The sequence below is a fragment of the Desmodus rotundus genome, chromosome 8, assembly GCF_022682495.2.
Source record: "Desmodus rotundus isolate HL8 chromosome 8, HLdesRot8A.1, whole genome shotgun sequence".
NCBI lineage: Eukaryota > Metazoa > Chordata > Mammalia > Chiroptera > Phyllostomidae > Desmodus > Desmodus rotundus.
In genome coordinates this window covers 38,504,043-38,516,573 of record NC_071394.1, presented here as the reverse complement: position 1 = coordinate 38,516,573, position 12,531 = coordinate 38,504,043, and the positions used below count along the sequence as shown (strand labels likewise).

Below are 12,531 nucleotides of genomic sequence, written 5' to 3'. Positions count from 1 at the left end.
GCGTGACAACCAAAAGGAGTCTATGAGGCAGAAGGGGAGGACTGGTGAGGCACAGAGCGTGAAGGAGCAGCGTGGACTTGAGGAACGCCAGACAGGTCCTAAGCTGCTCTAGGTAAATGGGGGGAAATTGTTGGGGAGACAATTCGAGGCTAGGTTTCAAGAAGCCTGTGCAAGATGTGCAGGAATCACACTTAGCCGAGAGGAGGTGATAAAGAGTAAGCAACAGTGCAAACTGGTCTTCATGTATTACACATGCCCAGTGGTCACTGTTCCATGTTAAAATGGCAGTCCTAGAATTGTGCATAAAAGCTCCCACGTGGGCAAATACTGTATTATTTCAGTTTTTCCACAAAAGCAAAGTTATTGTCACATGCTCTGAAAAAATTATGCTTTTTACAACCTAAAGTCAAATGAGAGTAAATTTTAAGAGCCAAAAAGAGGAAAAACAAGGTTAAAATGTTTTAATTACTTAAAAAATAGAAATGAGCATAATTTTAATACTTTGTATTTCAAATTTCTCTCTCTCTCTCCTGACAAAGTTGACGCCAGTGGCATGCTGTTGGCCAGGGTCTATCTACGTATAGTTACCGATCTGGATGTTGGCGACAGATTCAGTCTGACGATCACAAAACGGACTCACGCCCAGCTGATACTTCCTTTCTATGTCTCCTGCACATAAACACAAGGACAGACAGACTATCAACATGGAACGTGCCTATTGGCTAAGTATATAATCGAAGTCTTCACCTTACCCGTGGATTCCTTAGGGAAAAGGCACCATATTTAATTCTCGTAAGAGGAAAGCTTCTAAATTAGTTCCTTAAGTTATTCACACACAGAAAAAGTTGCCAAGCTGACATCCTATTTTAAATGGAGGAGGTGGAAAACTTTTACTAGGTGTTTTACCTCAACACGGCCAGCATTTTAATTTAAATCTTAAAAAGGAAGGTGCAGAAAATGAAGATCCTTGGCTCCTGGCTTTAAGTCACAAAAATGTCTCATATGTTCACGTGGCCGTGCCCTCCCCACAGGACAAGGAGGGCGAGGTCAGGGAAATCTTTCTAGTCAGCTAGATGTCCGACCCGATCCATGTCTATTCACGCGTACACACCCGATGGTTTCAAGAAACTGCCAATTTTCAAAACAGATTCTCAGTTTACACATCATCGGGTGTATGTACATCCACAGTAAACTGCCACTAAAAATATCAATATCTGACACTACACTCCTATAAATGTGTGAGTTATTCTATCCATATGATGCTTCCAATATGAACCAGGCAGACAAACCAGCATTCAGTACTGGAACTTGCCTTGATGGAAGAATTCCTCCGTTACTTTTTCACTCCACTGCTTGCTTAATTCCCAGGTCCGACACGGGTTACAAATATCAGCACACTTCAAAGCCATCTAGCAAGCAAACATTAAAATGGTTTTAAGAAAAAAAGTAAAATTTCAATTGTACGAAGTTTAAATCTACTCTAACCGCGGTAAAAAGAATACCCTTTTTAAAAAAGAAAATGTTGCAACAGAAAATTCATTCTTTATATTAATTTCATGATTCTATTAGGTCTACCATGATTTCTCCAGAAATGCCACAAGACTGGGAACCTAATTATATAGCTGAGCACAAGTCCTGGATTAACCATAAAGCTACGAAGAAATTACCCCAGTCTCTGTTATTTTTTTAGATGTGAGAACTTATTAAAATAAAATGCTGTTAGTTGATGGTACCCTAATCTTGCAAAAATTGTTTTTGTTAGAAATCTCAACTGTGAATAATGCAAAAGCAACAGCGCTCTCCTCAGGGGTGGGCTCTCCTCCCCGGAAGGAGACCCTAGCTTTCTCTCAAGGTTTAACCACTCCCACAGCTGCACTACAATATTTCATTCTTATTCTATTAGTCACAGAAAAGTTACCCTAGAAACAGAACCCATGTTACCTGTAAAACCAAATGCCTATGTCTGGCATCTTGCAGGCATAAGTCACCTCTATCCAAATGGGACCTGAACAGTGACAGATACTCATTTTGGCGACTGATGTCTGTGGCTAGTATCAAAGCACCTATCTGAGTCTCCATTTGTTTCCTGGAGTTGGAAAAATACAGAAGAGAAAATACAAGACTTTCAATTAAGCAGTTATTTTTTGATTTTTTTCTTAATATTCAGAAGGTTCATAGAACCCTAATATATTCTAACTGCCAATTTTTAATCTATCATAAAAAATTAATTTTAAAGAATGTGTCAAAAAAACACTCTAAAATAATCAAAACTAAAACCAAGAAAGTTTGTAGAAAAATGCCAATATGCAAACACCCCAAAAAAGTACCTTTACCGCCCTGGCCAGGTGGCTCAGTTGGCTGGACTGCCGTCCTGTAAACCCAAAGGCTGCGGGCTAGTCCCTGGTCAGGACGCACACCCAGGTTACGGGTTCGGTCCCTAGTCAGGGCCTGTGAGCGAGGCACACAATCACTGTTCCTCTCCCTGTCTCTCTCCTTCCCCTTGTCTCTAAAATCTATGAGCATGTCCTCAGGTGAAGGCAAGAGTGCCTTTCTTTTTCTAGCCAAGGTGTAATTATTTGCCTAAAGTAAAAAATACATAAAATCGGTATATTTTTTGAGAAAATTCTCTGCTGGGATGTGTTAGGGGTAAACAACTTTGCTTTCCTTTTTGGTGCCTGAGATCTGAAAGGTAGAAGGAAGTTTCAAAAGGAGGAAAAAGAGCCAACGACTGATTGCTGTAGATGTTTTGACTAAGGTGCCTTATTAATCCTGATAAAATTCCACCAAACGGTTTAAGAAACTTTAGATTCAAATATAATAGTTCATTAATTGTATATAGCTGTGTATGTAGTTGAACAGTTGTATATAGTTGTGTACGTATATTTAAGAATCAATCCACTATCTAAATGACTACCCACATTTTCTGGAAGGTAAAAGGTAATGTACTCATATAAATAAAAAATACGTGATATTTTAAAAAACTGTCTCAAGACAAGTAACAAGAGAAATAACCTAAAAAAGCAATCCCTGCCTGTTGTTCCCGTGGGCCACAGAAAACATTATCTTCGTACAATGGTGGGTAAAGAGCTGTCAACAGGCTAAAAGGCTCACAGTATTGAATATTGCAGGAAAAACATAAAGAAAACAAAAGAATGCTGTTATGTAGTATTCCTTATTTTCAGTTTTTACTTATATTAAATCTGAGAATTTAACAGGGTTAATCATCAAATGCAAAGCATGATAAAAAGGGAGTAACAAAGCCAACATTTTAATCTACGTGAATCAAGGACAAGATAATGTCTATGCACAAACACTGTACGGCTTAAGCAATTTTTGTATTTGTGCTCAGCAAGAAACGAGTTTACTTACCAGAAGCGTCAGAACCTCAAATGGTATCCATGAATAAGGTTTTTTAAAAAATAATTTTAAAAAAAGTCCCGCTTTTTTCTGATGGTGATTACATTAAACACTTAAATTTTCAACTCATGAATGGGAAAAAGGAGAGAACCACGATAATAACTTAAATTTTAATACCCAAATATATTTTTTAGTTTTTACTTACTGATTTGAGAGAGACAGAGAGAGAAACATCGATTTGTTGTTCCACTTACTTATGCATCCACTGACTGAGTCTTGTAAGTGCCCTGCCCAGAGAGCGAACCCACAACCTTGGTGTATTAGGACAACTTTCTAACCACCTGAGCTCTCTGGCAGGGCCACCCGAACATTTTTATTCCTCACCTTTTTTCTAGAATTACCTGGTTTATGTGACCATTTTCATGGTTTTCTTAAGTGCATCTTCTCTCTGTGAGACATTCATTATTAAAGCCTCTGTTTATGGACAATGGACTCATTTACATTAATGCTTTTTATTAGGCTTTCAAACAGCCTGCTTAACAATAAATGATCTATTCCACAAAATGAGAATTTTCTCTTCTTTCCCAGAGCTCCAAAAGTGACTTCAGAACTATGCTATCAAGGATACAAAGCATTATTTTTACTTATCAGTTTTGAAAATTTCTAAAATAATTTTTTGTTTTGTTTTTTAAATATGTTTGTTGATTTTAGAGACAGAGACAGAGACATTGATGTGAGATAGAAACCTCCACTGGCTGCCTCCCATCAGTGCCCTGACCAGGGATCAAACCCATAAGCTCTTGGTGTATGGGATGACGCTCCACTAACTGAGCCATAAGGGCAAGGGCCCAACACAGATTTTTTAGTGAATCTATTAATTATAGAGAATGTTTACTTTCTATCCCATTTATACCTAGAACTTAAGGTTTTATTTAAATTAGCATAAAATGGAAATATGTAATACTATTTACATAATAAGCAGCAAACTACGACCGAACCATTGTGTGTTGGGAGTGGATCTTATAGTACTCACATCTACGGGATGATCTTTCATAATAATTCACTAAACAATATACTACTAACTGCACGGTAGAATAGGCTTAAATCACTAAAATTCTGATATAAATTTGTAAAATAAAATAATTTACCCATTGAATTTAAAACTGAAAATTGTGAAACACCTGAACATCATAACTTTAAAACTTTATAAAATTGTTTTGTCAACTTAATTTTCATGGTTTATAGCAAATTAAATTTGTCTGGATCCAACCTACCTGCTTTCTACTGACATATGGGAGAATAAACCAGATTCTCTCAATAGTCCCACTGCAGACCTCCAGTGGTGATTTTCCAGTACTGAGGTATTCTACAAAAAAAGCACGTCTGAGTTATCCAATGGTAATCAATCTCTTTTTTGAACATAAAGAATTATTTGGGAGTAATATTAATCTGGTTAAAATTCTAACATTCATTGAGAATTTGTTACCATTTTCACTTCTTAAAAACATGAAACATTTTCAGGAATGAAAGAATATTCAATTGTGATGATAAAACCGCACTAACCTTGTATAGAGTTGCCAAGTAATGGTTAGTTTTAATAAGGAAAGGTTGGTTAACACCGGGATGATCCAGATCATGAGCTGCAGCTGCAATTAAGCTCAGCAAGACATCCCAAGGAGTCACAGAGTTGGCAAGCTAAAGTTGACGAGAGAATAATTAGTCACAGACATATGTGACATCGACTCTGTACCATGACAATAGTTTTGAATTAGCCCCAAATGGCAGTGTTGACAGTGTCTTCCCCGGTTGTGTCTTCAGACTGTTCATTAAGGCCACCAGGCCCCTGCTGGTCCTGCCCTCATCACGGCCCTGAGGGTGGGCACGATGTGACGGTGGGTGTCCCTGCCCACAGGGAGTTTACGGAGCTCGTCCTTACCCTGCTTCATCTTAAACAAGCTTAGTTACAAGGGCAGTTAAAGTATAAGCCATCTTTTTGAGAAAGATAGTTTTAAAACAATAAACGCAGGTTTGTGTATTTTTATTTCCCTAGCCATTACCAAACAGAGAAGACCCATGAGATATAAAAAAGCATTTTATTATAATAAGAGCATGTAACATGAGATCTACCCTTTTAACAAATTTTTAAGTGTGCAATACAGTAGAAGACCTGCAAGTGAGGGTTTTTATCACAAACTATTTATTGGATTTCAGTTAAGAATCTAAAATGCAAGGTTATTTCTGCGGTCCTAATGTTTAAGGAGGCTACTGAGCAGTCACGGAGCAGAAGTCTATGTCGAGTCTAATAGGACCCTCTCCCAGTGGATGGGTACGTTCAGAACAGTGTGCACAGTGTATTCATGTCAGCAAAAGCAATGCTAATTACGCCTTTTCCTCCCAGTAACCACTACTACTTTGACTTGAATGATAAGAAATGATCACCTTGATCCATCTACCACCTGCTTTTCATGAATCACTTCTCATTTCCTGGCCGCCTTCTTCTCGTCTTCTGAGGCCCAACTCCACTGACTCCCCCCTCACCCCCTGTTCTCACCTGCAGCCCCTTCCCCAGCAATGGCTGACTGTGTCCTACTGCACTTCACAGGTCTGGCCATAATAAAAGTCAGCAGAACATGCTTTTATTTAGGTAACATTAGGTCAATGCTGTCTAAACTTGTATGGTCCTGTGCCCTAGCAGTAAAAAAAAAAAAGGTGAGCATGTACCACCCGTATCAGTACACTTACAGATTGTGACACTGGACTAACATACATTGCACATGATCAAATGTGAAAAATGAAAAATCTTCAAATGAGATGAATTCAGATTCAAATTTTAGTATTTTCTTTCTATGCCAGGATGAATCTTTTTCCATCCCATGGTTCAAGTTTATCTTAGTCCGAAAAAAAACCCAATCCCTGTCTGAGGGCTTGAGTGCCCCAGAAATCTGTGAGCTGCCTGAAGGCACGGAGTGTTTATTATTTATATTTGTATCGCTTATAATTGGTATGTGGAGAAGCGCAATGAAGTTGCAGGAGAAGTTGGTGAAGAAAGTAATTTCCTCTTTAGGATTTGTGAAGTGTTTAAAAAATACAGATTTTTAAAGCATTGCTGACTGCTCAAGAGGACAGACACACGGTTCAAGCACGCTGCATGTGAAGCAAGCCCCCCTCCCCAGCCTGGGGACATGTGGGCTTGGCTGATGGTATGTTATGGACAAGTAACTTATTAAGCAAGACACAAAAGTGTCACACTCTCATGAAAACTAAAACAGAGGGGATGTGGTGGAAGAACAGACATGTACCATCCTGGGAGAATCCAATACTCTAGAATTAGACTTTAAAAAGAAATTCATGTATGATTACATGTGACATCAAACAATCTCAGATTAAAGTGAATTATTAAACATAGAAACATGAAAAGAAACAACTGAATTTTTAAAAGTTCTGTGAAGGGAAAGTAAGTTCTAAAGTTGATTTCTCTCCTAAACTTCAGATTCTTTTACCCAACTCTCTACTAGACAGACATCCATGTGGGTATCGCACAAATACACTGAACTCCACATATTCAAAACGAAGTCACCATCTCCACCAGCCCTACTTGCAAACTTGCCCTTTTTCCTGCACTCTCTCACACACGACTTCCACCTTGTACTCAACTGCCCAAGGCAGTCTTCATCGACTCCTGCTTCTTTCCCCGAATGCACTGGGACACCATATCCTAGTCATTCTGATCCCCAAGAGATCTTACAAAGCATCTACCTTCCTCCTTCCTCAAAAGTGTTTGCCTTGCCCTGGGGCACCATGCTCTCTCAAGGAGCACTGAAACAGCTCTGGGCTGGTATTCACCTTCCTGCTCTTGCCTGATTGACTTTTATACAACAGCCAGGATGGTTTTCCCTTCTGTGGCTCCCTCTTCACGCACCGAGCTGACTGGTCTGTCCCCGTCCTCAAGGGCTTAGTGTAAGGGCATCCTGACAGCACCTGAAGTTCCGTGACCTGGCCCTCACTTGGCCTTGTCCGCCTGGTCTCTCAGCAGTCACCCATTCTCCAGGTGCCCACTTATGAAGTCTATCCAGAAAAAGTCTAGCCATTGTTAATGTAATAAGATTGGTTTGCACAACATCGATGTAAGCTGGCAGCCAAGGAGAGTGGACTGGAATGCACGTGTGTGAACAATGACGACTTCACTGTACTAGTCAGTGGGGGCAGTAGACGCTGTTGAGTGAGCATGTGGACGGTGTGGCCATTGTATTCAAAATGACTGAGTAGAGCAACAAATCTGCATCAAATTTTGGGTTAAGCTCCAACATTCCTCCCAGAAACTATTAAGATGATTCAGAAGGCTGCAGCTGTGGGCAACTGGTGATTGGCAGGTTCATCATGACAATGTGCCTGCTCACGCCTCACAGCTCATGCAGAATTTTCTGGCGAAACATCAAATCACCCAGGAGACTCAGTCCCCCTACAGCCCAGATTTGGCACTCTGCAATTTCTGGCTTTTCCCAAAACTGAAATCACCTTTGAAAGGGAAGAGATTTCAGACCCTCAATGAGACTCAGGAAAACACAATGGGGCAGCTGATGGAGATTTGGAGAACTGTGTGAGCTCCCAAGGTGTATACTTTGAAGGGGACTGAAGCCTTGTTGTCCTATGTACAATGTTTCTTGTATCTTCTTTAATAAATTTTTTCATCTGGACAGACCTGGTGCAGGTATACTGGAAAGATGATCTAGCTAGATCTCTTTCTTGTGAAGGAAACTTCTGATTTTTAGCCAAATCACTAACTTAGGGAAAAGTATTTGAAAGTAAAGCAAAGAAACTTTCTTAGGATTTCACCTGCTTAAATGTCCACGTCTCACCTTAGGTTCTTTTAGGTAACAGTGCATGGCCTGAGTGACGTCTGCAGCGTGCACTGCGTTGTGGTACGGGTTCCGACTGTGGTAATCTTCTTGAATCATAACTGCAACACAGGAAAAGACCCCCAATTATATTGCAAATGGGAGGCATGTGCAAGTACAAAAACTGTGATGATCACAAGCTCCCCACTTACACTTTTCATGGGGCTATCAGCTAACTGTTCAGATTCAGAGAGATGATGACCACCTCAGAGAGAGGTGACGGCTCACACGGGTAACTAAAGAATCAATACCATTTTCATTCATAACTTGTTTGAAACTTTTAAATGAGAAGGTATTCATGTCAAAATTATAATTTTTTTCTTTTAAAATGTGAATCTATTACACTGAGAGGACAAAAGAGTCTCTTAGTTTAATACAAAAGTACAGTTCATGCAACAAATATTTACTGTGCCAGGTACTGTTCTTGGTGGTACTAGAATTTCACCAGTGAACAAAAACATTTATGATGCTAAAACAACTTAAGTATTGGGGTGTACAAAAATGATCTATCTATGGGCGCATCATCAGCGAGGTAAGTTTTAGATCTGGAATTTATGTTTCAGTTTGTAGGGATGATCTTCCGTTAATCTTTTCTTTTTGCACTTAGTGTCTGTTATGCCATCACGAACACGACCAGGATTAGAGTTGGAGCTGTCTGTGGCCCCAAATAGCAGGACAATCCAAAACCAGTGATCTCCGACTAATGCGAAACAACCCCAAGGCAGTAAACTACCATCCACTGGTGATAGGAAAAGAGATTTGAAATTCTCTATTTACTTTGATCTCATCATTTAAAATAGCCTTTTATATACTCTTGTAATATCTATTTTTGTATGTTTTATAATTTATATAATGTATTAGTATAGTATTATAGCCACACAATTTATAAATAAATGTGCATTAAAAGTTTCTCAAAACAACCCTAGCTGGTGTGGCTCAGTGGATTGAGTGCTGGCCTGTGAACCAAAGGGTCACCAGTTCGATTCCCAGTCAGGGTACATGCCTGGGTTGTGGGCCGGGTCCCCAGTAGGGGGCACATGAGAGGCAACCACATGTTGATGTTTCTCTCCCTCTCTTCCCCTCTCTAAAAAATAAATAAATAAAATTTTTTAAAAAAAGTTTCTCAAAACTGCTAGGTAATAAATTTATCTTGGTTTGGTACTTAAGAGGAAAGAAAACACTTTTCTTTTAAAAAATAAGAAAGAATCCTCATGCTACCAATTTTTTGTCTAACATATTTCTTTATTCAGTAAAATACTTCAACTTTTCTCCTAGCAGAGCAGTCTTAAATATCAGCCTCCACATTTAGACATATTCAAAATAATCTTTAAAGTTTACTGTCAAAATAGGAGACCTAAGTGCAACCTACCCAATCTTTTAAAGTTTTAGCCTTCAAAAATTTACATAAGGACAGATATTGAGTCCTCTTTGTCGAACTGTGGCCGATGTAAGAGCCTGACAGCCAAGTCATCCCAGTTCTTCACCATGCCCTCCACCCAGGGCTCCGAGCCTTCACGACAGCTTCCCACCCTCAGCTGCAGTTCATTTCCACCTGACTAGCTCTGGGCAGGGCAGGTTGGAAGTGAAGGGGCCAGTGATGAGCTCAGGGCTCTAGGGGTCTGGGCTCACCAGCTCTCTCTAGGAAACTGGCCACTGCTCTTTGAACAAACTCAGCTTACCAAGGAGGACTCATAAAAAAAGAGAATTACTTTCTGGAGGGTGGGCCCCTTGTAGTACAGGCTTCTCCCACTAGGTGAGTGTTCTAGGAACCCATCTTACCAATGTACCAGCTGGCTTTGCTGTGAAAAGCTGTGTTTGGCCTCAGTGAATTTTCTCTGAAGACTCTTTCAACACATTTGCCCATTTCATGATGGGTGGTTTATGAGTGCACCTGCCCACACCATGCTGAGTGCTCAGCAGTTTTTGACCAAAACCCACATGACCCCAGTGCCCCACCCTCCCTATTCAACCAATCTCACTCCGAGTGATTATTTTTTTGTTTCCCTGGATGAAAAAAGTCCTCGAAGGGAAACATTTTGCTGAAATGGAAGAAGTGAAACAAAAAAATGGCAGAAGCACTAAAAGGTATCAAAATCAACACGTTCAAAAACTGTTTTGAGCAGTGGAAAAAAAGTCTCGATAGGTATATTGCAACAAATGAAGAGTATTTTGAAGGCTACTGAAGTTTTGCGTCCCCTCTGGTATTTTAAAATAAATAAATATTTCTTTTATCTTCAGTGTGAATCGAATGGTGCCAAACTCCTCTGCCTTCTTTTAATTTAACAGGAGACCATGCGGAGTTGAGCCCAGTGTTCCGGCTGTGGTCCCAGCGAGGCGAGGCCTGCAAAGCCACCTTGCAACAAACTGGTTGTCAACTGCAGGCGCATTAATGAGTTCGCCAGAAGCAGATGTGACAGCCCCACAGCCTCAGGAGCTGAATGCGTGTTGTTTTGAGCATTTAAATCTGGAGTGGTTTGTTTTAGAGCCGATACCAAATTTTTAAAAGTTCTTGTATAAATCTTATTAATACTAAATGGGTTAGAATCACTTACCTAAAAATCTACGAAGTTTCATCATATCTAAATGGAAGTACTCAATTAATCCATGAAGATTAAATAAATGAAAGGTTAAACTTACTAGACTATTTCCTAAAAAAAAAAAAAAAAAAAAAAGAGAGAGAGAGAGAGACAGAGATTAGGAGCTAATGTGATTGTATTGTTTTTCCAAATATGGGTTCTGAATATACTAATCCTTACTTTTTATCTATAATTTACATCTTATTAGCACAGTTATGAACGTCAAATATCACATCTTTTTTTTCCATTCTAAGAAAAAAGTCTTTTTGTTTTTTCATTTTTTCACAACCAAATAACTGGAAGATAAACATTTTTTAATAGACTTACTTTTTAAAAAAAGACACCAAGACATTTACAGTCAACAGAAAACTTTGAAAATTGCCCTGCACTAAGTTTAATTCAACTTCCCAAAGCACCTTAAACATGGCTGCTTCCTAAACATCCCCTCTATCACCCTGGTTTAGGGAACAGGGACGTCCCAGAGCGGGGTGCCTTGGCTGCACCCTTGTTAGGTGTAGGCTGTTTATTTGAAACACAGGGCCAGTAGGAGGGATCAGTGAGCTCCTCCCTCAAGATCAAAACTCTGAAGTGCATCCTGCCTGTCCCATACTTGCAGCAGAAAATCTGAGAGTTGCTGGAAGGGAAGGGGCAAGGAAAACCACAAAACTAGGCAGAAGTCTACCACTATAAATTTATAGGCAATACTACCTAGCAATCTCACTATGTTTTTCTAGTGAAATGGTTCTTTTACTTTTCAAAATGCCCATTTTCAAGCTTTCTCTACCCAAGCTTTTGACATACCCACATTCTATTTAATCCTCATCCTCAACAGCCTCACCCTTCACAGAAAAATATGCAAGCCCTGAAATTCCCCTTTCTTTCAAAAGCCAATCCTTTACCTCTCTACAGCTCCTCAGGAGCCTTCCTTGGTCCATCACGTACAGCTACCAATGTCCCACCACCACCCACAGCGCCAATGAATCAAAGTATCTCTCCCCCCTCCCCCTCCCTATATCGTCCCAGTAAGATCAGCACTCAGACCTGCTCTAGATTCTCTTGTCTTTGAAACAGTAAGGAATCTCCGACTCTCTTGGCCCCCTCCAGTTGCCCCCCTCTATGCTCCCACACAGCAGTGTTTTCTGGAAGGATGGCTACGTGCAATGGGGATTACCTTCCTCCTCAACTTCCGCTCCTTTGTCACTGAGAACTGGAGTCACACCAAGCACAAAAATTGAAGTTGGAAAAACTACCATTTCTATAATGTTTAGTTTTTCCTTCCAAGATACAGCTCTCTCCATTTTTTATACCTTCCATTCTATTTCTCGACGTTTTGAAGATTTCCCATATGCTACAATATTCTAACAATTAAACAGACTATGTGTTTTAAAGGGGTATGAGCTCACAATTGCTACCAACATCTGGGTAATAGCAGTAACATAAACATGGTTCTAGCAGTCTCTTAAAAAAAATCTGTGATTCTTACAAAAATGAATAAAAGACCTAACCAGTTCCACAATGAAAATTTTTAGTAATATTTATGAAGAATTATAAAGGACTATTGGGATAAATTCATTACCTAAAACTGCCTACTAAACAACTGTCAACAGAAGCCCGTGGCTGAGGAAAGAAGTAAATTAATTAGAAGAATATTTGCATGGGCAACACTGTAAAGATTGTGGCAGCCCAAAAGAGACTCTTTTTAA

At 39.6% G+C, this 12,531-nt stretch overlaps 1 protein-coding gene across 4 annotated transcripts in view; it reads right to left on the bottom strand.

Moving 5' to 3' along the window:
• Positions 1-12,531, bottom strand: part of PDE7A (phosphodiesterase 7A) — a 111,270-nt gene that overhangs the window by 11,341 nt on the left and 87,398 nt on the right. For all 4 annotated transcript variants that reach the window (XR_008427480.2, XR_008427481.2, XM_045181710.2 and 1 more), the window contains exons 6-12: positions 10,805-10,900; positions 8,214-8,314; positions 4,921-5,052; positions 4,632-4,723; positions 1,942-2,086; positions 1,313-1,409; positions 589-669 (exon numbers count right to left, since the gene is read on the bottom strand). Coding sequence is in view for 2 of the 4 variants with exons in the window: in XM_045181710.2 (XP_045037645.2) it covers positions 589-669; positions 1,313-1,409; positions 1,942-2,086; positions 4,632-4,723; positions 4,921-5,052; positions 8,214-8,314; positions 10,805-10,900 (744 nt within the window). In the remaining 2 variants the exon portion in view is untranslated. The remainder of the gene's footprint in view (positions 1-588; positions 670-1,312; positions 1,410-1,941; positions 2,087-4,631; positions 4,724-4,920; positions 5,053-8,213; positions 8,315-10,804; positions 10,901-12,531) is intronic.